Source organism: Balaenoptera physalus (genome assembly GCF_965194825.1).
Source record: "Balaenoptera physalus genome assembly, chromosome: 7".
Taxonomy (NCBI): Eukaryota; Metazoa; Chordata; class Mammalia; order Artiodactyla; family Balaenopteridae; genus Balaenoptera; species Balaenoptera physalus.
Window position 1 is genome coordinate 86,856,225 of NC_138886.1, and position 26,058 is coordinate 86,882,282.

At 37.9% G+C, this 26,058-nt stretch overlaps 1 protein-coding gene across 8 annotated transcripts in view; it reads right to left on the bottom strand.

Annotated features, from left to right (window-relative positions):
* FANCC (FA complementation group C) overlaps window positions 1–26,058 on the bottom strand; it is a 274,009-nt gene that overhangs the window by 36,507 nt on the left and 211,444 nt on the right. For all 8 annotated transcript variants that reach the window (XR_014265736.1, XM_082469732.1, XM_082469733.1 and 5 more), the window contains 2 exons: window positions 20,337–20,501; window positions 3,176–3,332 (listed from right to left, as the gene is read on the bottom strand). Coding sequence is in view for 7 of the 8 variants with exons in the window: in XM_082469732.1 (XP_082325858.1) it covers window positions 3,176–3,332; window positions 20,337–20,501 (322 nt within the window). In the remaining variant the exon portion in view is untranslated. The remainder of the gene's footprint in view (window positions 1–3,175; window positions 3,333–20,336; window positions 20,502–26,058) is intronic.

The window sequence follows — 26,058 nt, forward strand, 5'->3', positions numbered from 1 at the left end:
AATAATTAGCAAGTGGCTTTCACTGCTTTTGGTGACATCAGTTTTTAAGGTCAGGTCTGAAGCTATGGATTAGGTCTTCCATTGCCTGTTCTGTCAAGGGACACACAAGACCATCTGCTTTTGAAAAGTGTCAGTCTGCTCAGTAGATGACAAACTGAGGTTAATACCTTGGTTTATTTAGGAGCACCAAATGTGGCAGGTGGGCATGTACTTGGGGGAGGTCCAGCCCACGAGAGCCAAAGGGTGAGTCTCAAAAGTAAACAGGTTTTGAAAACTTACTTTTATTTTAGAAGTCAAAAACATATACATGCACTTAGAATTCAGGTGATTATTAGGTTAGTGCCTTATTATTCATAGTCTTAATGGAAAATACCAAGCCTCGCGTCCTTGAGAGGCCAAAGAACATTTGGGGACATTATTTCACTTTGTACAACCTGTACTACACTTTTATCTTTTGTTTTTGCAACATCTTGGTAACTATAGAATTTCTAGGGCTAATTCTGGATAGTCCCAAGAGATGGAAACATAATTAACAGTGCTCCATATAAAATACAAGTTATATAGACCATCACACTTTAATTACTCTCAGAATCCAGCTCTAATGTAATAGGCATCGAGTTTCTTCTGGAGGAAAGTACCGCAGTCCTGTGCTAGCTGAGTCTTCAAGATCTCTCTGATACTTATGCACGGTCCTGTCACTGCACCAAGATACTGTGCTATGATAAATGAATCAGATGATGCAATTAGGAAGCACGTTCTTCAGGTTACCCTTCCAATCACTCAGTCACGTCACAGGCTTATTCCAGCCTGCCTGGTTTTTTGGCTCAGTATGCCTGAGGAGAGCAGCCCACGCCAATCAAGGACTTGCAGCTCTGTATTATAATTACCTCCTTGAACCATAAGGCACAGAGGGGTTACATCCTGCCAATGCCACAATACATTAAACCAAATAACACCCTCTGGAATCCCCCCTTTAACCATAATGGAAGCTCTAAATGTCTCCACACATGATCCTGATAAATGCTCTTGGTAAATCAACTGACTTCAAAACTGTTTGGGGGAAATCATTTTAAACTGTAAATTGGAGACCGAAGGTTATACAATGCGATGTTTAATGGGAGCGCCTGCTCTCTCTCTCTCACACACAGTATCCTGTGTTTACTGAAGTGCTGCTCAGGCCCTAGGGCCACAGGGAAAAGGACGCAAAGAGGCTCAGAGAAGAACCACAAGGTTGCTGAATCAAACCAACCTAGAGAAGTCGATGAAACTGGAATTTTTCTATAGGGAGAACACTTAAAGGAAATTTAATGAGAACCTTGAAAGCAAGAAAATAGCTCAGTTACTATATTTTGCCACTGAAAAAGGACCAGAGAAAATTAAATTACAGCATGTATATTTAAGTTAGAAATAGATTTACCTGATAATAAAGGTAATGTTTTGAATGGGTTGCCAGGGGCTTCTAAAAGCCTTTGTTTATACTGAATTTTATTATAATTATTTTTATATAAAGTGACTTCTTATTTTTCACCATAATATGCAACTCTTTTGAATGATGAGGTCAAGGAGAATTTTCCTAAAAGTAACTCTCTTTGGGCTCTCTCAGTCTTTATACCTATCTTCTTTTCTTTTTTTCTATCAAACACTATAAACTTCTAAATCAGTTGGGTTCTATTTGTGCCAGTTAACTTGCAGATGAAAGCATCATGGCTGTTGGCGACTACAACACTATCCATGGTCACCTGGGAGGCCCCAGAATGGGAAGGCAAAGGGGAGCCCAGGAAACAGGGAGAAGGCAAGCACGGCCATGGTCACACACGTGAGCTGGTAGGGACTGATCAGGACCTAAAAAGAGAACTGGGATATTGTAAGAAGGCAGCAGATTCGGTTTTGATTCTCTTACACAGCCTCCAATTTAAAAGAGAAAGAAAAAAACCAGGAAGTTCTAAGTGAATTAAACAAATAGAAGGTGTTGGAGGGGGGGCTGTGCAAACTCAGCCAACCTCAGCGCACTCTATGCAGAGACTCACCCGTCCCCGCAACACACGCCTCAGCTCAGCAGGGAGGCACGCACTCTCCTCCGCCCAGTTTCCTGAACACCAACATAAGATCTGACGGTTCACCATCTCCCTCGAGCTAAGTTTCTCCATCTGTACAATAGGAAGCAAATCTCTGCCCCATATCTCCCCTAGGTTACAAAAGCTAATGAGAAAACATTTTAGAGCCCACTGAGGTTCCTGTAAGAGGCCCCAGAAGCATGACACCTCCTGCAGTTTTTTAATTGTTTTTTTCAGAGTGCGTTGGTCTTTATTCCTGTTCTTACAAAAATGCACATAAATTCCAGAGCTGCCTCCCACAGAGGGAAAGCATCCCCATTGGTCGGTTCCTAGGACTGCCTGAGGGCCTGGGCCCCTGACACTGGATTAGGCAATGGGGCCCATTTGGCCCACTGAGCGCCCGACTTCCCAGGCCTGAGAAGTTCTGAGTAGAGGGGAGACTGGCAGCCCCTGAATGGAGGGAGGGTTCAAGGCTGGCAGGCTGACACCAAAAGAAAACTGACAGAATTCTCAGTTGTTTTTGTTGTTTTAACCATTTTTCTGGGGTTTTGTTTTGTATCTTTTAAGTATTTTATTTTTCCTCTAGTGAAGGGTTAAAAGTTTATTTTTTGAACGCTTTTCTTTGTTAATTGATCCCTCCTATTGTTCATAAGATCCTCACTTTTTAAAACTTAATTTTTCATGTGGAAATGAGAAATACTGTTTTAAAAAATTTGTTGTCCAAATGTCACGTCAATTCTTGTGAATATGCAATATAAGGTGCAATGATCAAATAAATCTTGAAGCTTGCCTTTTTTTTGCCCGTGCCACTCAGCTTGTGGGCTGGTGGGATCTTAGTTCCCTGACCAGGGATTGAACCCGGGGCCACAGCTGTGAAAGCACCAAGTCCTAACCACTGGACCACCAAGGAATTCCCTCACCTTATTTTTAATACATGCTCTAAGTATGCAGAAAAGCCCCCCTACATTAGGCATTTCAAAAATAAAATGTAGATAGATGATTATTTTAAAAGGTGCCAATCGCTCTTTAGTTTACATTTTTTTCCACTTGTGCTGACTAAAAGAAATGATACCCAGCATCGTCTTTAAGGATTTTTCTCCTCATCAAAACCTGGCACATACCAGCAATGAATCTTTCATAAAGCATTCGATCCTCTTCAGAAAATTTCTCTCACTGGAGATAAGCTTTTCAAAAAGATGCAGCATTGTATTTTCAAGGCTGGGAAGGTGCCGAAGCCAGAGGCAGAGTATAGCTGACATGGGGAGAGAAATCTTCTTCCTTTCAGTAAGAAATAAACAAAACTTTAATATAAATGAGTCACTGAAAAAAGAAGCAACTGACAAAGGATTAATCTCCAAAATATACAAACAGCTCATGGAGATCAAGATCAAAAAAACAAACAACCCAATTAAAAAATGGGCGGAAGATCTAAATAGACATTTCACCAAAGAGGACGTACAGATGACCAAGAGGCACATGAAAAGATGCTCAACATCACTAATCATTAGAGAAATGCAAATCAAAACTGCGAGGTATCACCTCACACCGGTCAGAATGGCCATCATCAAAAAATCTACAAACAATAAATGCTGGAGAGGGTGTGGAGAAAAGGGAACCCTATTGCACTGTTGGTGGGAATGTAGATTGATACAGCCACTATGGAGAAAAGTATGGAGGTTCCTTAAAAACCTAAAAATAGAACTACCATACGACCCAGCAATCCCACTACTGGGCATACACCCTGAGAAAACCATAATTCAAAAGGACACATGTACCCCAATGTTCATTGCAGCACTATTTACAATAGCCAGGACATGGAAACAACCGAAATGTCCAATGACAGATAAATGGATAAAGAAGATGTGGTACATATATACAATGGAATATTACTCAGCCATAAAAAGGAAACTGGGTCATTTGTAGAGATGTGGATGGACCTAGAGTCTGTCATACAGAGTGAAGTAAGCCATAAAGAGAAAAACAAATATCGTATATTAACGCATATATGTGGAATCTAGAAAAATCGTACAGATGAACCTATTTGTAGGGCAGGAACAGAGATACAGATGTAGAGAACGGACATGTGGACACAGTGGGGGAAGGAGAGGGTGGGTCGAATTGGGAGATTGGGTTTGACATAGATACACTGCCATGTGTAAAATGGATAGCTAGGGGGAACCTGCTGTATAGCACAGGGAATTCAGCTCGGTGCTCTGTGACGACCTAGATGGGTGGGATGGGGGGGTGGGAGGGAGGTCCAAAAGGGAAGGTATATAGGTATACATATAGCTGACTCACTTCATTGTACAGCAGAAACTAACACAACATTGTAAAGCAATTATACTTTAAAAAAAAAAGAAAGAGTTCAAAATGCAATAACAAATCCAATCTGTGACTTTTTTTCATTATGGTCATAGTAGCAGTTAATATTTATAGTATCAATGAATATGTACCAAGTATCCCTTTGCAAATATGCTTCCACTTCAACTCAAGAAAAAAAAATGCTTTCAAAAAGGACAAATAAATATATAGTGAAGAAAGAAAGTGATAAAAAATGTGATGGAAAAAGGCCTTGAGATATCCAGGTAAATGCAGTCCCTAATTTAAGAAACAGTTATGTTTGAAAGTGCATCATAATGGTTTAAAATGTGGAGTCAGCCCTGGGTTTGAGTCCCAGAGCCATCACCTACTCACTATATGACCTTGGGAAAGTTACTTAACTTCTAAACCTCAGTTTACTCATCTGTAAAATAGGCCTACCTCCCTCGTAGTGTTGTCAGAAGGATCAAATGCAATAATAACACATGTACAGTGAGCGCTTAGGACAGTTCTTGGCACATAGTAAATATTTAATCACTGTATTTGTAAATCTGTTGAAAATTTTCTTTAGTAATAATTTCATAAAAGGTGGTTGGACTGGTTGATCCACAGTTGATCCACAGCATGATACACTATAGACCCTAACCATTTTGTATAGTTACATTTCTATAGGATAATGTATTTGGAGATTCCTCCTATGTCAGGTCAGTGAATCAGGGATTCTACTTCTCCTGGGAGGGAGCACTAGGGGGACATCTGTCTAACTCAGCCACCAGCAGGGGGCCCTCCCTGTGAATGCTGAGCCTATTCTGGCCTGGTGGAGTTTGGCTTTCTTCTCTCAGCCCTGCTTTTCCAAGGCCTCCTGCCCTTTCACCTGCAGGACCACAGAGAGCAGAGTGATTTTCCAGGTTCTGCTAAAGATATTTACTGCTTTTAATAAGAAAAAGGAAAGCTGGGGACACAAAGGTTTCCCATTACCCAACAATCCCTTCAGGGTCTTTCCCTTCACCATCACTTCTGGGCCATTTCTCTGCAGGAGCTGGCATGAAGCCCAGGGAATGGGTACAGGGGCAGGAAATGAATAGGCAAAGACACAGGGTAGCAATTTCTAGTAGTTTCTTTTTGTTCTTTTCCCATAGCCTAACTCCTGTAGACCTTGTCCTAGATTAACTCTGGGGCAAGACTGGAAGAGGCTGAAGAATTGTAGGGTCTGTCACAGCAGCAGGTAGAAGGGCAGGAGAAAGGGAGGGAGGCATGGCCCTCATCTGACCCTCTTTATAACTCCCATCTCACCCTGAGCTTCAGCTCTTCTGGGAAGTCTTACAGGACCCCCTTCCCTCACCTCTCCGTACCTGGCAATGAAGAACTGCCATGGTGCCCCAAACTCGTATCACCTGGCACATTCTGGGGCCACACTATGGATGTCCTCTATTGTGGCACCAGTGCTTTGGGCTGCCATTCCCATGCCACCACCCCTGTTATACTCGATGGCAAGGAGCTGGTAGTCACGCATTCAAGGAAGATGACTAAGCACTTCCCGTGTGGCACTCAATGTGCTGGGTGCAGGCCAAACAACTGGGAACAAACAGACCTAATCTGTACCCTTAGTGGTTTAGGGCCCAGTGGGAGGTATACATACATATATACATACACACACACACCAAACTGTGATAAAGGCAATGAAGGAAAAGGACAGGCTGAGGAAAAAGAGAATATCAGGAGGGGCCCAATTTAGATCAGGTGGTCAGGGACAGCCTCTCCAGTTGAGTTTAGCTAGAGACTAGCTTGCTGGGATAGGCAAGGTGAAGAGTGGTGGGAAGAGCACCTCAGCAGAGGGAACAGCAGCTGCATCAGAAGAGAGCAAAGGTGAGGCGGCCTGTGATGAGGCTGTGCAGGACCACAGGCAAGGCAACGGTCTGGTGTTTTATTCTGGCCCAGAAGGTTTTTGTTTTTTTTTTAAAATTTATTAATTTATTTATTTTTGGCTGCATTGGGTCTTTGTTGCTGCACGTGGGCTTTCTCTAGTTGCGGCGAGCAGGGGCTACTCTTCGTTGCGGTGCACGGGCTTCTCATTGCAGTGGCTTCTTTTGTTGCAGAGCACGGGCTCTAGGTGTGTAGGCTTCAGTAGTTGTGGCATGTGGGCTCAGTAGTTGTGGCTTGCGGGCTCTAGAGCGCAGGCTCAGTAGTTGTGGCACACGGGCTTCATTGCTCCACGGCATGTGGGATCTTCCCGGACCAGGGCTCGAACCCGTATCCCCTGTATTGGCAGCTGGATTCTTACCCACTGCGCCACCAGGGAAGCCCTGGCCCGGAAGGTTTTAAACAGAGGAGTGCCAGGATCCAATTTACATTTCAAAGATCACTCTGATTGCTGCATGGAGAACTCAGTTCAGAGAAAAGAGTGGGTGCAAATTTCCAGGGGGAGCTGGTGTTAGCTTGGACCTGGGTGGCACTGGAGAAGGAGAGATAATGTATTTTAGCAGTAATATCAAGAGATACTGGCAATGAATTCGATGAAAGCTGGTGAAGATGAGGTAGGAATCAAGGCTGTCGCAAGTTTCTTGAGCTGCAAGCTGGATGACATACCATTTACTCAATGGAAAGAAGGGAAGAAAAGATTTGTGAAGGATTTACTCAGAGCTTAGTTTGGGGTGTGTGAATTTAGAATGTCTGAGGCACAATCCAACAGAGGTATGACGTAGGTCCTTGAATGTATCCATTGGCAAATAGCTAAATAAATTAAGGTCCATTCATATCAGGAAATATGTTCCTATTTTATAATGAATTGGATCTGTATCCCTTGAGGGATACCCAAGATACATTGGTTAAAAAACAGGTTCCAGAGTCATGTGTATGATGCAATGCTGTTTTTCTTTTTGTGTTTTTTTAAAAAGCTTATTAAAAAAAGAGAGAAAATTGAAATTGTTTCACATAGATTTCTAATGTTTACAAGAGTATAAGGTATGGTTACCAGAAGTACTACAGTGTGATAAGGAGGGGATAATTGACATTTTCTGTATATACTTCTGCATTGTTTGACCTGACCTGATAAAATGTATATATTTCTGTGGAAATGTTAAAGAGCCAATAAAGTAAAAAAAGAAAAACGTTTTTAGGGACACTGAAAAATTTCATTCTGTTCAACATGTGTTAGTTACAGAAACTCTAAGGCTGTCCTTTTCCTACTTTGTCTATAAGTTATTCCATCCATCTAGCCTGGATACTGATCAAAATGACAAATTCAAGAAAAAGAGATTAAGATTAAAAACTTGGCTCTCCAAAATTCCTACCTAATAATCACAGGAAATTTTCTGTATTATAGCTGTTTTATAATTTCTGACACAGAGCAGGAGAGGCCTGGACAGGACACTCTACCCTGTCCAACATCTCCTACTATTAGACTCTTCTGGACAGATGCCTCCTGGACATTTAAAAAACTGTACTTTGTTTCCCCAAATACTCAATTTAGTGAGTTAGTTGTGTGCCCCATCCTCTTGAAAAAAGATGTAATTAGGTAAAGAAATTGGTCCAGATGCTTATTAAATAATTTTGGCTCCAAATGTTTTTTATAGCTATAATACAAAACCAGAATATGGAATTCAATACTTTGCAAGAGAGGTTCCGGCGGGCGGCGATCATCGGTAGGGAACGTGTTCTAACACTGTCTAAGAGGTAGAGGAGAGAAAGGAGCTTCCTTACTCAAGAGGAATGCAGGCAGTGTTCCATCTTTCCAAACCAGAAAGAGATCAAGGGCTGCCTGGGCTGCTGGAGTAGCCCACAGAAATCAGGACCAACTTTTTTGGAGAACTACTTAATTCCAAGGACCCGGAAAGAATATTCTCTATTACATTTCAAAGGTGAATTTCCATGAAAACTTGATCGAAGAAGTACATCAAATTTGAGGAAACTGTGCCATCGTTATCACTTATATGTGCAGAGAAGTCACTTCTTAAAGCAAAGAGCAGCAACACCAATCAAAGGAAATGTACAAATCCAAACATACTGGACTGTCTATTACAAGTCAGTATCAGCAGGTTTTTACTTGAAAAGTAAACTTTTTCAATAACTAATTTTGTGATATCTTAGTACGATTAAAAAAAAAAAAGAAAAAAGGAGGATGCCAGGATAGATAGAAATGGGAGTATTAGTTACTACTACTGCTTTGCTAACTTTTTGTCCTTGGTATTACACTAGCTTTTCTTCGTTTAGACATTCACCTATACTGACAATATTTAAAGCCTGATTTTTCTTTCTTTTTTTTTTCTGGCTGTGCTGCACGTTTTTCGGGATCTTAGTTCCCTGACCAGGGATTGAACCTGGGCCCCAGAAGTGAAAGCTCCGAGTCCTAGCCACTGGATTGCCAGATTTAAAGCCTTAAAGCCTGAGTTTTTCTTATCAGAGCTGAAAAAACACAAAACTAGAAGCTTGGTTGAAGGTTAGCCTTTTCTTGTAATTTATTTTTTTCTTATTTAGCATCTTTGGAGGCTGTATTAGCTTTTTAAGCAATGGAAATTTAGCTACATCTGGCCTTAGTTCAGTGATAATTTCATTAGGAGGAAAAGATATAAGCTTGAGAAAACCTAATAAAACATTATCAAAAATAATATAATAATTATTAAAGTCAACAACAATAATAACAGCAACAAGCGAACAGTTATTGAGTATTTATTCTGGGTGCCAGGCACCGTGCTAAACATTTTATAGGCACTGGACCCATTGAAATATGTTCCAGTGTGCCTGGGACAGGTTTGTGTCTGTTATCCCACCATAATTATAATAGGTACCTCTTCTAACTCTCAAAAGTGTCACGGTCTACAATTTATAATTGTATGGTCACCCTATTTGACACTCACAGTTACTGCATGAAGTCAGTTGCTTGGTCAGTCACACACCCACTCTTTCTTTCATTTGTTCATTGGCTCATTCATTCCAGTATGTAGAAAAAATTCTCCAACTAGTCATCAAACTTCTCAATATTTTTGAAGCAATGGACTTATGTTTACCTTAGAGGCCATGTCATGCAGAATTACTTGTACTCCACAGACTTATTAAAGGATTGCAGCAGCCCTCCCAGAAAGGTTTTACACAATATGCAGCCTGCAGGTGGCTATTACGGCAACCCCAGGGATAGACTTAAGGAGTTAGGTTTGACTTTTAAGCCAAGAAATTATAAAGTTCCTCTAGGTTATCTAAACTGCAGAGAGAAGCAAGCATCTGCTGTTTAAAAGAAGACAGGCTGCCCATTTCTGAAAATACATGACTGTATTTGGAAGCCAAGGCCAAAGACACCCAACCAATTGTAAACCAGATGAAATTCCACTGGTGATTGTGGTAAGCAAATAGTTGGAAGGCTAAACACAGGGCAGGGCACCTTGGTCAAAGAAAGTACGTGGTTTCTAAATGACCACGCAGCACATCTGAGGAACTCTTTAAGGGGCTGGGGGAAAGGGGGTACCAGTGCGGAGGTGGTAATGTGAATCAGCCTCCCCGTGTCAACATGTGGCTGGGATGCTCTGTCTATGGGAAAGTGTCCATGGAAAGGCTCCAGCCCTTACGCCACTGCTTGGGGAACTTGCTGAGCTGAAGCCATAAGAATTGGACAAGTTGAAGACCACCCAGCATTTCTCGACAGTCTGTCCCCTGTGGATTAGCAGACATAATTTTCCAAACCAAATAAATTTTATTAGTTACTGAGGGAGAACATGCTATCACAAGTAAAATAAACAGCAAAGGAGTTCAGGCCTACTCATGGAACGGCTACCCTCAGCTTTCCATCTGAGCACTGCTGGTCGAGGAAGAGTGGCTATTCTCTAAGCAGGCCTCCTTCTCGCCAGTAATTTCTGCAGCAGCTTTGTGGGGTTTCACAGAGGATGCCGAGGGGCATTCTCCTTCTCATTCCCTTTAATTCAACTCTTGTTGAAAAAGTAAGACTGGAAATACAAGTTGTTAAGACCATATTCTTCAATAAAATGTATTACTAAATAAATCGGAAATAAAGCTACCAAGGTGAAACGCAAAGAGCATTTTACTTAAAAGTAAATACTATGAATAATTGCTTTGGAGGGTAAAAAATGAAATTTGCTGGGGTGAGCCACTAGAACCTGCAGTGTGTACTCAGGTAAATGATGTGACGGACACATGCATGTGGAGCACACTTACCACATTATACAGACTTTCAGATTGATTATTACCCAATATCTTACATAAATAACAAAGATAACTGATCAGACTCCTCAGGAAGTTCAGACTCTTGGATAAATTTTGACCTAAGTTTAAAGTAGACAGAAAAAAAAGACTTCATGTTTTTAACCATGAAAATTATGTTCTGACCTTTTTTTTGAAGCATCAAATAATTTAACATTCTATATCTCTTTCTAAATCTTACCTTAACAAATTCCTGAGATAACTTTCATAAAAAATGAAATTAAAATATACATTATAATTTTTAGGAATTATATATGAAAAACAACAAATACTCTATTGGTAATTCCTTCTTCTGAAAGAATGATGGCAGCTTTGAGGTTGTTCACTTTCCAAATGTAATAAATCAATTTGAAAATGGGAAGAAGATCCACTTACTACAGCATAAATAAATAAATGAAACCATTAGGAATAAGAAATGTCTAAAACCTATATGTGAAAAATATGTAAAAGACTCCTTAAGATCATAAAAGTAAACCTGAACAAAATGGAAAGACATAAGTGTTCTTGGATAGGTGGATAGAAACCCTTAACATCATAAAGTTGTCCATTCTTCCTCGGTTAATCTACATATTTAACATGAGCCTCCCTCCAAATAACATGAGTTCACTTTCCTGGAGCTAGACAAATTGGTTTCAAAGTTTACTTGAAAGATAAGACAATCAAGGATTGCCAGAAAAACCCAGAAAAAGAAGAGAAATGAGTGGGAAATAGCCTTACTTTATATTAGAAAGACTCTGTTATTAAAACAAAGTGGTACTGATGTGTAAACATATGATAGGCCAAAGAAACAGAACAGAAAATAATAAAACAGGCCTAAATGCATACAGAAATTAAGTACAATTCAATCCACGGATAAGGAGGGCTAAATGTACTACCAACTGTACTCTGCCATTTTATATAAGGGACTTGAGCATCTGTGGATTTTGGTATCCACGGGCGTCCTGAAACCAATCCCCCATGGATACTGAGAGATGACTGTATATGACTAAGGGAGCATCTTAAGTCCGTGGAGGGTTGAGGGGGCGAATGCACCCTTTATCACACTCAAGGTGGTAGGATGCTCTGTAACCTGAGAGTAGGGAAAAGCAACAAAATTACTTCAAGAAATAATTTGCAAAACAAAAGGAACCTATAGATTGAAAGAGATTTGTGAACCCATCAACCAAATGCAATGTGTGGACTTTGGATTCTTAATTCCAGAAAACCAAACAGGAGAATTTGTTCTCTGCCTAAATACGTGGTGATGATCATGAATCAGTGTCAATTTTAAGATATAATAATGGTACTGTAGTTAATGTTTTTAAAAAATGGACCATAGAGAGACTTCTGGTTTCCCATTCTGCATGTCAGAAGCTTGGAAGTCACCACTTTGTCCTAACAAAAGTAAAAAGCAGAACAGACTGAAAAATCAACAACTCTTCTTGCATCCTTAAGAGAAGGGAGGACACAGGGCAAACCTTGGTCCCCAAGACTGGAGATAACAGGTAAGCGAATACCGGGAATCATGGCTGACTGGAGCAGAGATCCACAAGTAGAAACCACCACAGGCACCAGTGCTGGGTAGGAAAACCTGAACTGGAATTAGCAAATGGCTGGAGGGTCAGTGTGAACAACTCTGAGAGATAAAAACTCCAGGGAGACTCAGTCCTAGAGCGGCCCCCACAATATTGTGAGATTTACCTCCAGGAGTTGCCACCAGGTTCACATAGTAAATATCAGAGAAAAAGTCACCCCTGCTTTAGGCAGAAAGACGGGAAAGGGAATCACTTTTAAATACAACAGAGCTCTCTGTTTTTCTTAACAAGGCCTGACCTCAGGAGTATTATCAGAGCCTAACTGACCAGGAGGAAAGGAAATAACCACTTCCAGACAGCTCTAGGCATACTATTCCACTTAAGAGGAAGAAAAAACTGAGAAAAACTTATGAAGTTCCCAGTGCAGAGGCACAGGCTCACTGAAAGACTGAGACCTAATCATAAGACTACAGAACACTTCCCCTCCCCTCACATCTCACCACCACATTACAAAAAGCCTATTTACAGCAGTTCCTTTTATGTAGTATACATCTTGTCCAGCTATTAAGAAAAAAATTACTTGACATACCAAAAGGGGAAGAAAACACAATATGAAGAGACAGAGGAAGAATCAGAACCAGACATGACAGAGATGTTGGAATTATCAGACTGGAAATTAAAAAGAACTATGATTAACATGCTAAGGGCTCTAATGGATAAAGTAGATAGCATGCAAAAACAGATGGGCAATGTAAGCAGAGAGATGTAAATACTAAGAAAGAACCAAAAAAGAAATATGAGAGATTAAAAAACACTGTAAAAGAAATGAAGAATGCCTTTGATGAGCTTATTAGTAGACTTGGTGGGAAAAGAAATCTCTGACCTAGAGGATATATGAATGGAAACCTTGAAATCCGAAAAGCAAAGATGACAAAGACTGAAAAAAAACAACAGAATTTCCAAGGGATGTGGCACAGCTTCAAAATACAGCATATGTGTAATGGGTCTAACAGAAGAAGAAAGAGAGAAAGGTTCAGAAGAAATATTTGAAACGATAATGACTGAGACTTTTCCCAAATTAATGTCAGACACCAAATCACAATTCCAGGAAGCTCAGAGAACACATGCAGGATTAATGCCAAAACCCTACACCTAGGCATATCATTTTGCAACTACCAAAAAAAAAAAAAAACTAAAGATAAGGAAAAACCCTGAAAGAAGCCAGAGGAAAAGAAATATCTTACCTATAGAGGAACAGAGATAAGATTACAACCAACTTCTCAGAAACCATGCAAGCAAGCAGAGAGTAAAATGACATACAAAAGTACTGAGAGAAAAAACCCACCATCTAGAATTCTGTACCCTGTGAAATTATCCTTCAAAAGTGGAGAAGAAATAAAGGTTTTCTCAGACAAATGAAAATTGAGAGGATCTGTTGCCAATACACCTGCTTTGTAAGAAATGTTGAAAGAAGTTCTTTAGAAAGAAGGAAAATAATATAGGTCAGAAACTCAGAACTACATGAAGAGCATTGAAGAAGAAATAACTGAAGACAAAATAAAAACTTTTATTTTTCCTATTCTTAATTGAGGTAACAGATAATTGTTTGTTCAAAAATAATAATATAAACAATGTATTCAATTATGTATGTTTATCTGTATGTATATGCTTATGTATGCTCATATGTATGTGAAACGAATGACAGCAATGATATAAGGAACAAGAGGGAGGAATTAGGATTATTTTGTTATTATAAGGTATTCACACCTGTGAAGTGGTGTAGTGTTACTTGAAAGTGGATTTGGGTTAGCTGCCGATGTATACTGCAAACTCCAGGGCAAACACTAAAAAAGGTAAAAAAATAAGTGTAACAAATATGCCAAGAAAGGAGATAAAATGAGATCACATAAAATGTTCAATTAGAACCACCAAAGGCAGAAAAAGGGTAGAAGACAAAAAGAGGAAAAATAAATAGCAAGGACAACAAATACAAAGCAGTAATAAATATAATAGATATTAGTCCAACTATAACAATAATCACTTTGAACCTCAATGGTCTAAATGCATCAATTAAAAGACTGAGATTGACAGAGTGGATCAAAACAGGACCCAACTATACCTTGTCTACAAGAAACCTATGTTAAATATAAAAACACATATAGATTAAAACTAAATGGATGGGACTTCCCTGGTGGCAAAGTGGTTGAGAATCCGCCTGCCAATGCAGGGGACACCGGTTTGATCCCTGGTCTGGGAAGATCCCACATGCCGTGGAGTAACTAAGCCCATGCGCCACAACTACTGAGCCTGCTCTCTAGAGCCCGTGAACCACAACTACTGAGCCCTCCTGCCACAACTACTGAAGCCCACGTGCCTAGAGCCCGTGCCCTGCAACAAGAGAAGCCACCACAATGAGAAGCACGCGCACTGCAATGAAGAGTAGCCCCCGTTCACCACAGCAAGAGGAAGCCAGCGCACAGCAACAAAGACCCAATGCAGCCCAAAATAAATTAAAAAAAAAAAAAAAAGACAACAACTAAATGGATGCAGAAAAATATACCATGCTAACACTAATCAAAAGAAAGCAGGAGTAGCTATATTAATTTCAAATACAGCAGACTTCAAAGCAAGGAAAGTTATCAGGAATATAGAAGCTCATTACATAATGATAAAGGGGTTCAATTTTCCAAGAAGATATAACAATCCTTAACTTGTATGTGCCTAACAACAGACTGTCAAATTATGTGAGGAAAAAAACTAATAGAAGTGTAAAGAGAAATAGATGAATCTACTATCATAGCTGGAGACTTCAACATCCCTCTATCAAAAATGGACTGATCCAGCAGCCAGAAAATCTATAAGAACATAGCTGAATGCAACAAAACCATCAATCAAGTGAATATGATTGTCATCTATAGACTACTTTATCCAACCGCAGCAGACACACATTCTTCTTAAGCTCACATGGAACATTCATCAAGACAGACCATTCTGGGCTATAAAACATACCTTAACAAATTTAAAAGAACAAAAGTCATATAATGTCTGTTCTCAGACCACAATGGGATTAAATTAGGAATCAATAACAGAAAGTTAACTTGAAAATCTCAAATTATGTGGAGATTTAATAACATAGTTCTAAGTAACACACAAATCAAAGAAACCTCCAGAGAAATTTAAAATTATCTTAAACTAAATGAAAATGAAAACATAACTTATCAAAATTTGTGGAATACAGTGAAGCAGTTCTTAGAGGGAAATTTATAGCACTGAATATATATTTAGAAAAAAAAGAAATATCTAAGATGAATAATCCAAGTTTCCAACTCAGGTAACTAGAAAAAGAAGAGCAAATTCAATCTGAAGTAAGTAGAAGAAAAAATAGAATTAGAGCTGAAATCAAATGAAAATGCAAACAGGAAATCAATAGAGAAAATAAATGAAACCAAAAGGTGGTTATGGAAAACACCAATAAAATCAACTAGCCAGGCTAACCAAGAAAAAAAGAGAGGGCACAAACTACTAATGCCAGAAATGAAAGAGGAGACATCACTGCAGATCCTATAGGCATCAAAAGGACAATAAATGAGTATTCTGAACAAGTTTATGCCAACAAATTTGATACCCTAAATGAAATGGACCAAATACTTGAAAGACACAATCTGCCAAAACTCACACAAGAAGAAAAAGACTAAATGAGTAGGCCTACATCTCTTAAGAGAAATGGAATGAATAAGTAATAACCTTTCAAAACAGAAAGCACCAGGCTTGGATAAATTCACTGGTGAATTCTACTAAACATTTAAGGATGAAATTATACCAATTCTTTACAATCTCTTTTGGAGGATAGACGCTGAGGGAATACTTCCTAACTCATTCTATGAGAATTACACTGATACCAGTATCTGAAAGCAGACAAAGATATTACAAGCAAAGAAAACTTAGAGACCAATATCTCTGATGATCACAGATGCAAAAATTCTCAACAAAATACTAGAATCCAACAATGTATAAAGAATTAAATATCATGCTCAAATGGAATTTGAGTGGTCTGGGAATATCCCACATGCCGTGGAGCAACTAAGCCCATCTGCCACAACTACTGAGCCTACGCTCTAGAGCCCGCGAGCCACAACTACTGAAGCCCGCGTGCCTAGAGCCTGTGCTCCACAACAAGAAGCCCACGCACTGCAACAAAGGGTAGCCACCGCTTGCCGCAATTAGAGAAAGCCCGCACAGCAACAAAGACCCAACGCAGCCAAAAATCTTTTTAAAATAAAAATAAAAATAAAAATAAATAAAAACTGTCTTTGTTCACAGATTAACTGATTATCTACGTAGAAAATCCAAAATAATTGATAAAAAAACTGGAACTAATAAGCAATTAGAGCAAAGTAGCAGGATACAAGTTAAAATACAAAAGCCAATCACCTTCTTACATACCAGCAGTGAACAAGTGGAGTTTGAAATTAAAAAGAAGATACCAAGTACCTCCCAAATTAAATAATTATGTATAAATCTTACAAAATATGTACAAGATCTAGAGTAGAAAAAATACGAAACTCTGATGAACAAAATCAAAGAAGAACTACCTAAATGGAGGATATCCATGGATAGGAAGACTCAATATTGTCAAGATCTCAGTTCTTCCCAATTTGACCTATAGATTCAATGAAATCTCAATCAAAATCCCAACAAGTTATTTTGTGGATATCAACAAACTGATTTTAAAGTTTATATGGAGAGGCAAAAGACCCAGAATAGCCAATACAATATTGAAGGAGAAGAGCAAAGCTGGAGGACTGACACCACCTGACTTCAAGATTTACACAAAGCTACAGTAATCAAGACAGTGTGATATTGATAAACAGACCACTGCAACAGACAGAGAGACCAGAAATAGACCTAAGTATAGTCAATTGATTTTTGATAAAGGAGCAAAGGTAATACAGTAAAGATTGTCTTTTCAACACATGGTGCTGGAATAACTTGACATCCACATGCAAAAAATCTGATTCTAGACACAGACCTTATATCCCTCATAAAAATTAACTTGAAAATGGATCCTAAATCTAAATTTAAACCACAAACTATAAAACTCCTAGAAGATAACACAGGAGAAAACCTAGATGATTGAGTTTGGCGATGGTGATGACCTTTTAGATAAAAAAAAAAAAAAAGATACAATCCATGAAAGAAAGAATGAAAGAAACAAAGAAAAGGGAACCCTTGTGCACAGTTGGTGGGAATGCAAATTGGTGCAGCCACTATGGAAAACAGTATGGTGGTTCTTCAAAAAATTAAAACTATAACTACCACATGATCCAGCAATCCCACTTCTGGGTATATATTCAAAGGAAATGAAAACAGGATATCAAATAGATATCTGCACTCCCACGTTTATTATGGTATATTCATAACAGCCAAGATATGAAAACAACCTAAGTGCCTATCAATAGATGAATAAATAAAGAAGATGTGGTATATATATCTATATCTATATCTAGTTATATATATGCTATATATACATAGTGTGTGTGTATATATATATACACACATACACAAAATCGGCTATTATTTAGCCATGAGAAAGAAGGAAATTCTTGGCTGTGATAACATGGATGGATATTGAGGGCATTATGCTAAGTGAAATAAGCTGGAAAGAGAAACACAAGTATGATATCACTTTATGTGGAATCTAAAAAAGCTTAACTCATAGAAACAGAGACTAGAATGATGGTTATTAGGGACTGGGGGGTGGGAGAAATGGGAATATGTTGATCAAAAAGTACAAACTTCCAGTTATAAGTTCTGAGGATCTAATAATGTACAGTACGGTGATTATAGTCAATAATACTGTATTGCATATTTGAAAGTTGTTAAGAGAGTGGATCTTAAGTGTTCTCATCACAAAAAAAGAAATGGTAATCCTGTGATGTGAGGGAGGTGTTAACTAACACTATGGTGGTAGTCATTTTGCAATATAAAAGTGTACATCTTAAACATATGCAATGTTATATGTCACTTTATATCTCAGTAAAGCTGGGAAAAAATAAAATGTAATAAATTAATATAAATTCTGATATTTTCTCTTGTGCCTATATGGAAACATAACAAGAAGCAAGTGCATTTTTGTCTTATTTGGTAATAATATTAAACATTTTTTTAAACTTTCCTAAACTTTATCCAAATTATTGTAGATATAAATATATTTTATGTTTCATATATTTTTACAAATTTTATATAACTTATTTTTAGATTTATTTTAGAATTTAATATTTTATTCAAAAATAAAATTTATTTATAATATATTTTCTTATATTAAAAATGGACCCCTGGCTTTACAAAGGAGAATTAAGAGATTTCTCTTCTCATCTCACAGGTGTTTCATCAGGAAAAGATGAAACCAAAACATCAGAGATTTCTCTGACTTTTGAGAGTGGGACATCTACTCCAAAGTAATGCGCTAAACTGTAAATGAAAAACAAATATGAGGAAAGTTATTTTTCCCTTGGCTTTATAGATGTTAATAATTTACCTTACTGTGTCTTATTCAATAGAATGTTTTCAAATACTATTATAGTGTTAATTAATTGCAGCAGCAACTTGAGACCAATCATTCAGAATCTAAACAAAAAGGAATTAAATAATTCAAATGTGTATGTGATAAGTTAATATTTCATCAACAGAACTGTACTTCTGCCTTAAAATTGAATCTCTAGATATGGCTGGACAAGTTGTGTTGCTTGTATTCATCTGGTATTAGCACCAACTAAGGACAGGATTTTTTTTAGGTGAACTTGGCAATACACACATGTGGTACAGACATACTTGAAGTGCTGAGTAACTATTCTGAATCTCATGGTTTTCCTAGAACAACTGTGTTGACATATGCATTCATAGTGCAAAAGCAATAGTGAGTAAAACTGCTATGCCTAACACAAATCAAAGCAGGGACAGTAGTCACTGTATTCTTTACTACTACATACTCACAGTAAAAACACTGCCAGTTTCACATAAAAACGCATTTCATGAAAAATATTAATATAAAATATTGATTTCATTAAATTTTACCCTTGAGGATACTTTCAATTAAAAAAATTCTGTGTGGTGAAAAGGTATGCATAAAGCATTTTCTGCTACATACCAAAAAACGATGATTGTCTAGAGGAGAAGCACTTGGGCAACTTGCTGAGCTATAAGATCAACTAGCCACTTTTTTCCTTCTTGGAAATGTACTTGAAAAAAATGACTGGCAGACAAACAATGGTTATTCAGACTTGAGTATTTGGCACATACTTTCTCAAAAATTAGAGAAGTGACCCTAGTACACTAAGGAAAACAACTGACAGTATTTATAACCAATGATAAATTTGAGTTTTTAAGCTCAGAAATTAGAATCTTAGAAAATCTGCTTTCACCAATGTGAGCTTTACAGCTTCCCAACACTTATATTTCTGATGAGACTGGTGGTGAATGAATGTAAATTTTGATAGTATAAAATGAAATATGTCAATGTTTGGAAGATCTGCCTAACTTAATGGACCAATATTTTCCAAATGAACCATGTATGAAGCTATAAAATAAGATCCATTAAAAATGCAAGGCTGGCCAATTGGTTTTAATGTAATAGCATGAACAGCTCATTGATATAATTTCAGATTCCACATTGCAACTAACCTTTAAAAAACCACCATTTTCAATTTTTGGTGAGGTATCCATGTCGAATATCCACAATTACCTGAGATGGTTATTAAAATATGTCTTTAACAAGTACATATCTGTGTGAAGCTGGATTTTCTTCATATATCTCAACCAAAAAAACATATTGCACCAGACTGAATACAGAAATATCTGTGAGAACCTGTCTTCTTTTAAGTCAAACAATAAAGAGGTTTGCAAAAATGTGAAAACAATGCCACTCTTGTTAGACAATTTTTTTCTTGGAAAAGGCCACTGTTTTTCATTAAAAATATGCTATTTGTATTAACATGTAATCAATTTATTGTTATTTTAAAATGAAGTGATAAATATTTTTTAAACTTTTGTTTTAATTTCAAATATGGTAAATATTGATAGATAGAACCCACATTTTTTAGAAAGCTCATTGAGATCCTCAATAATTTTTAGGAATGTAAAGTGGTACTGAGACCAAAACATTTGAAAATTGCATTTCCAACATACTAAAGTATTCTAAGAAAAGGAAAAACAAAATTGGATGATAAGGTAAATGGTCATCACTTACAGCAAAAAAGCCTCATTCACAGCATCACAGAACTCAGGCCAGAGCACTTCCTGAGGTTCATGTCCATGGTAGGTGAGCAGAGCCTCCACCAATGGTTCAAAATCTGGCAGAGTAACAAGTGGGACACAAACTCGTGACAGGGACCTTACTCGTTCAGGAGCCATTCTATAGAATAAATAAAATGAGAAATAAGTATCCAAATCTTAGAGCCACAGGTACTGATAGTTAAAGGCATATAAAATCTTCATGTTAAAAAGGTTCATGACAGGTCACTTGCTTTGCCCCTCATATAAAAAGGCGAACCCTAACACCATCTATGACCTCTATTCTCTTACATAGTTTCTCTAGGAAGAAACCCTTTAGCTGCAGTTCCCATTTTGATCTCCCTCATTGTCAGGACTGTGGCTTAACCCTCTATAGGCACCTCCAGCTTACTGTGCCCAAGATAGAACTTGAATTCCTTCCCCAAATGTTCTCTTCCCCCAGTGCTCCCTATCTCATTTGCTCAAGCCCAAACCCTTAAGTCCATCCTTGATTCCTCCTTTTTCTCTCCTGCCCCTTATCTGATCCAGTGGTTAATACCATCAGTTCATTTCATTACTTCTCTACACATCCATCACTACCCCCTAATTCACCATCACCTCCAGCCTGGGTTACTGTAGGATCTTCCTAATTTTCTCCCTGCTTCTGCCCTCACCTGCCTTGCCTACCACTGGAACAGGTCCAGACCCCTTAAAAATTCAGATCACTTCACTTGTCTGCTCAATGGCTTTCCACCTCACACAGAGAACAAGCCAAGTCTTATATTAGTTGCCAAGGCCTTCCATGGCGGGCCCCCCTCTGTTTCTCTGGCTTCATCTCTTTCCACTCTTACCTTGCCCATTCTGCTCTGGCCTTTCCAGCCTCTGACTACTCCAGATAAGGTCCTGTTGTTCATTCTGCCTGGAACACATGGTTAGCTCCTTCATCTCATATAGGTCTCAGCTCAAATCTTGCTTTATGTAGGAGAGTTCCCTGACCATCCCATATAAATGCACTGGCTAATATGGTAGCAATCAGCCACGTATGGCAACTTAAATTTAAATTAATTGGAATGAAATGAAACTTAAATTCCATTCCTCAGTTGCACTAGCACAGATCAAGAGTTCCAACAGCTACATGAGGCTAGTGGTTTACTGTATCAGACAGTGCAAATTCACAAGGCTTGTCCATTACTGCAGAAAGCTCCACTGACAGCAGAGCTAAACATAGCAAGTGTCCTCTTATCTCACTGTGTTCTTCCTATCTTTCTTACCCTGTTTTACTTTTCTTCACAGTACTTTTCATCACCTGACCTATAATGTATTTGCTCGTTTATTGTTCATGGTCTGTTTCTTCCTGCTAGGACATCCACTCTGTAAGGGCAGGCACTTTTCCTATTTTGCTCACTCCTCTATTCCTAGTATGTAGGGACAACTCCTACTTATAGCTCCAGAAACAGATATTAAATGAATAAATGAACAACTAGAAATCAGGAAAATGAAAGTTTGGGATGTATGCTATTAGATCATTCTTTAGGTATCTTCATATAAAACCATAAATCTACAAATTTAGTTTTTTGTGAAACACAAATGAAACCACAATATAGAACATATAGCTGTCACTCATTTCTTTTTTTTACTTGCTGCTTATTATTAAAATATATGTTTTGTAATTTAACAGTATCTCCATTTATGGGCATTTAGGTTGTTTCTAATTTTTCACTATGAAATACTGCTGCAGCAGTATCCTTGCACATGCCTGTTTGTGCCCCCATGTGAATATCTGCATATTGAATTGCTTTCCAAAAGACTACCAATTTACTTTTCTACCCCTGACAGTGATATTATTCTGGATATTTTTATTTCTTCCTAATCTGGGCAAAAATTATCCCATTGCTTTCATCTGCATTTCCCTGATATTTTTTGAGATTGAATATTTGTTTGTTACCCACTTGTATTTCTGCTTCAGTGAATTTGTTTTTAAATTTTTGTATATTTGTCCTACTTATTCATCTAATAAATATTTTTTGAACCCTTACTATATTCAAACCTGTTTGCAGTGGTAGTGCTACAGAAGCAAAGACAAGACAAAGCTTAGTACTGAAAAGCATAAAATGCCAGATGATATCAAGTGCCATAATGAAAGTAAAGTACACTGAGGGGTAAGAGAGTGCAAGAATTTACTGAGGGGAGCATTTGAGCAGAGATCTAAAGGAAGTGTATGAACAAACCATATATGTATGTGGGAGAAGAATGTCACAGGCAGATGCAAAGCAAACACGAAGGCCTGGAGAATCTAAGTACAACAGAGTCCGAGGTGGCAAGTCCACAGTGAATGCGGGGTGGGGAGGGAGGAGGAAGGCAGGTTTTGAAGAGACCAGTGTAAGAACCTGGGATGTTAGTCTTTTTTTTTTTTTTAACTTATTTTTTAGTTTTATCAAACTTACAGATACAACTACCTTAAGTAGTCAAATAGCTCTTCAAAACTTATGAAAAAACAGCAGCTTTTGAACGAGCACTCCCACTCCCATTTTCTGATCTCAGAGGCAACCACTTTCAAGCCTAACTCATGCTTTAGATATTCAATATGTTGTTTTCTGTGGGTTTAGTGACTATTACTTGGCTTGCTTGTTTGCTTTTTTCTTTTTTTTTTTGGCACTGATGATTATTTTAACGTTAAACTCCCGCCCAAGTATGTAATATCTTTGCAATACATTCAAACATATCTGATATTATGCCATTTTCATCTTCTTATAAGAAATTTCTCCTAGAACCTTCTGACCTGTTCCAATCTGAACAGGTTGCTTTTTACTCCCTCTATACAGTTATCGTGGGACCGCTACCATAGGGATTTCCTTCACTTCTCTCTTGGATCCCATATCTTCTTTCTTGGTTCATTCTTCTTACATGAGAAAAGGTACAAGAGAGGTAAAGTATTTGAGGCCTTGCATGTTTGAAAATATCAGTATTTTACTCTCATACTTGATTGATACTTCGGCAGATTATAGAATTCTGGTAATTTTTCTACAGAATTGTGAAAGTGTGGTTCTACTATCCTTTAAATTTCAGTGTTGTTCCTGAGAAGTCCCATGCTGTTATGAATCCTGACCCTTTATATAAGTCCTGTTTTTACTACCTGGAGGCTTTTGGATATCCCCTTAGAAATTTCACAGTGATGTGTCTTGGTATGGATTTATTTCTATTCATTGTGCTGGACATTCAGTGGACCTTAAATCCAGAAAGATCTTTTGAATTATTTCTTTGATGATTTCCTTCCTATTCTTTTCTCCGTTCTCTCTTTCTGGGGACTCTGATTTTTTGGATATTGAACTTCCTAGACAGTTCTCTCTTATCTTTTCTTTCTTATTTTTCATCTCTTGGTTTTTTTGCTCTAGATTTTAAAAGAATTGTTCAACTTTACCTTCCAATCTTTTATTATGTTTTTTAATTACCACTCTCTCATTATTAATTTCCAAGAACTATTTTCTTCATTCTCTGGATTTTTTTTTTTTTTTAAATAGCATTCTGTTCTTTTTTTAAATTTTATTTTTGTCTTAGGACTCCTTTATTAATTTATTTTTTATTGAAGTATAGCTGCTGTACAATATTATGTAAGTTACAGGTGTACAATATAGTGACTCACAATTTTTAAAGGTTATACTCCATTTATAGTTATTATAAAATATTGGCTATATTCTCCAGGTTGTACAATATATCCTTGTAGCTTATTTTATACCTATTAGCTTGTATCTCTTACTCCCCTACTCCTATATTGCCCCTCTCCCCTTCCATCTCCCCACTGGTAACCACTAGTTTGTTCTCTTTATCTGTGAGTCTAGCTAGTATTCTGCTCTTGTTTAGTGGACATAATATTACCTTTTATTTTAATGGGGACTGTTTTTTTTTGGCTGAGTTGGGTCTTAGTGGCGACAGGCAGGATCTTTTTGTTGCAGCACGTGGGCTTCTCTCTAGTTGTGGCGTGCGGTTTTTTTCTCTCTTTAGTTGTGGCACAGCAGGCTCCAGAGCACGTGGGCTCTGTAGTTTGTGGCATGTGGCTCTCTAGTTGAGGCGGGCAGGCTCAGTAGTTGTGGCGCACGGGCTTAGTTGCCCCGTGGCATGTGGGATCTTAGTTCCCCGAGCAGGGATTAAAACCACATCCCCTGCGTTGGAAGGTGGACTCTTTACCACTGGACCACCAGGGAAGTCCCTTAATGGGGACATTGACATGAATTTATTTTAGATGATCTTTTCTTTAAATAATCTTTTTTTCTTTATTTTTACTGGTTTCTACTTTCAATACTATATGCTTAATATATTTCCTTAAATATGTAGTGACCATTGCCTGTCATCTTTTTTTTAAACACCTTAAATATATATATATCTCAATTTATTTTATTTTACTTAACACTTTCAAGAAACTTTATTGAAACCAACATTCAAATAGCATCTCAAGGGTGAAATTCTGTTTCAGCAAAACCAATTTAACAATTTCAAATATATATAAAAACATTTAAAAATTAATCTTGTTAAAGGCGATCATTTCTCCTTCCCCCATTTTATCTTCTATACTTCACTGCACCAAATAAACAGGGAAGACTCTATTCAATCATCTGCACCAAAAAAAAAAAAAGAAGAAAAAAAAGGGAAAATTGCATTTTGACAAGTGCCAAATATCAGAAATCACATCAAATCAGAGTGTAATTATAGGCTTAATGTGTTATAACTAAGGCTTTCGATACTACACTCCACAAACCCAATGTGAATTCCCACCATTTTAAGGGCTCCCGTAGCTTTACTTTGCTGGACTAAAAGGAACAGGGGCCGCTACCTATGATAAATGAAGTGATGCAGTACTTTTGGAAAAGTAGAAACGGGCAGTAACTAAGGCTTTACTTCCAATTATTTCAGCAATAGTCTGGCTTGACCAGCCTGAGAAAGATTACATTTCTGGTTCTTGTTTCTGAGTTGGGCCCAAAGAGGTGAGCTGCTAGTGGAACAGAAGTTATGGCCTGTCATCTTATATTTAACAGTCAGGCACTAAAAACCCAGTAGTGAGTAATATGTGCATGGGTGGGGAAAGCTGACTGTGATCTTCACTATAGGACAGTAGTTTTTAGACTTTTTGAGTTTCAAAAACCCTTAAAAATTACTGAAAGACCAAACAGCTTTTGTTTCTGAGGTTATAACTATTGATACTCATATTTGAAATTAAAACAAAGACACCTAAAAGTATTTATCAATTCACTAAAAGTAACAATAATAAATCCATTAGGTGTTAACATGAATAACATTTTTGTTGAAAAATTACTATATTTTACAAAACAAAAATATTTAGTGAGAAGAGTGGCACTTTTTTTTTTTAATTCTTGGTAAAACTGGATCTTTAAGTTACTTGATTCTCAATTGAAAGTTCTTTTATTTTTTAAAATTTATTTATTTTTGGCTGCGTTGGGTCTTCGTTGCTGCACACAGACTTTCTCTAGTTGCGGTGAGCGGGGGCTACTCTTTGTTGCAGTGCGTGGGCTTCTCATTGCGGTGGTTTCTCTTGTTGCAGAGCACGGGCTCTAGGCGTGCGGGCTTCAGTAGTTGTGGCTTGAGGGCGCTAGAGCGCAGGCTCAGTAGTTGTGGAGCACGGGCTTATTTGCTCCGCAACATGTGGGATCTTCCCGGACCAGGGCTCAAACCCGTGTCCCCTGCATTGG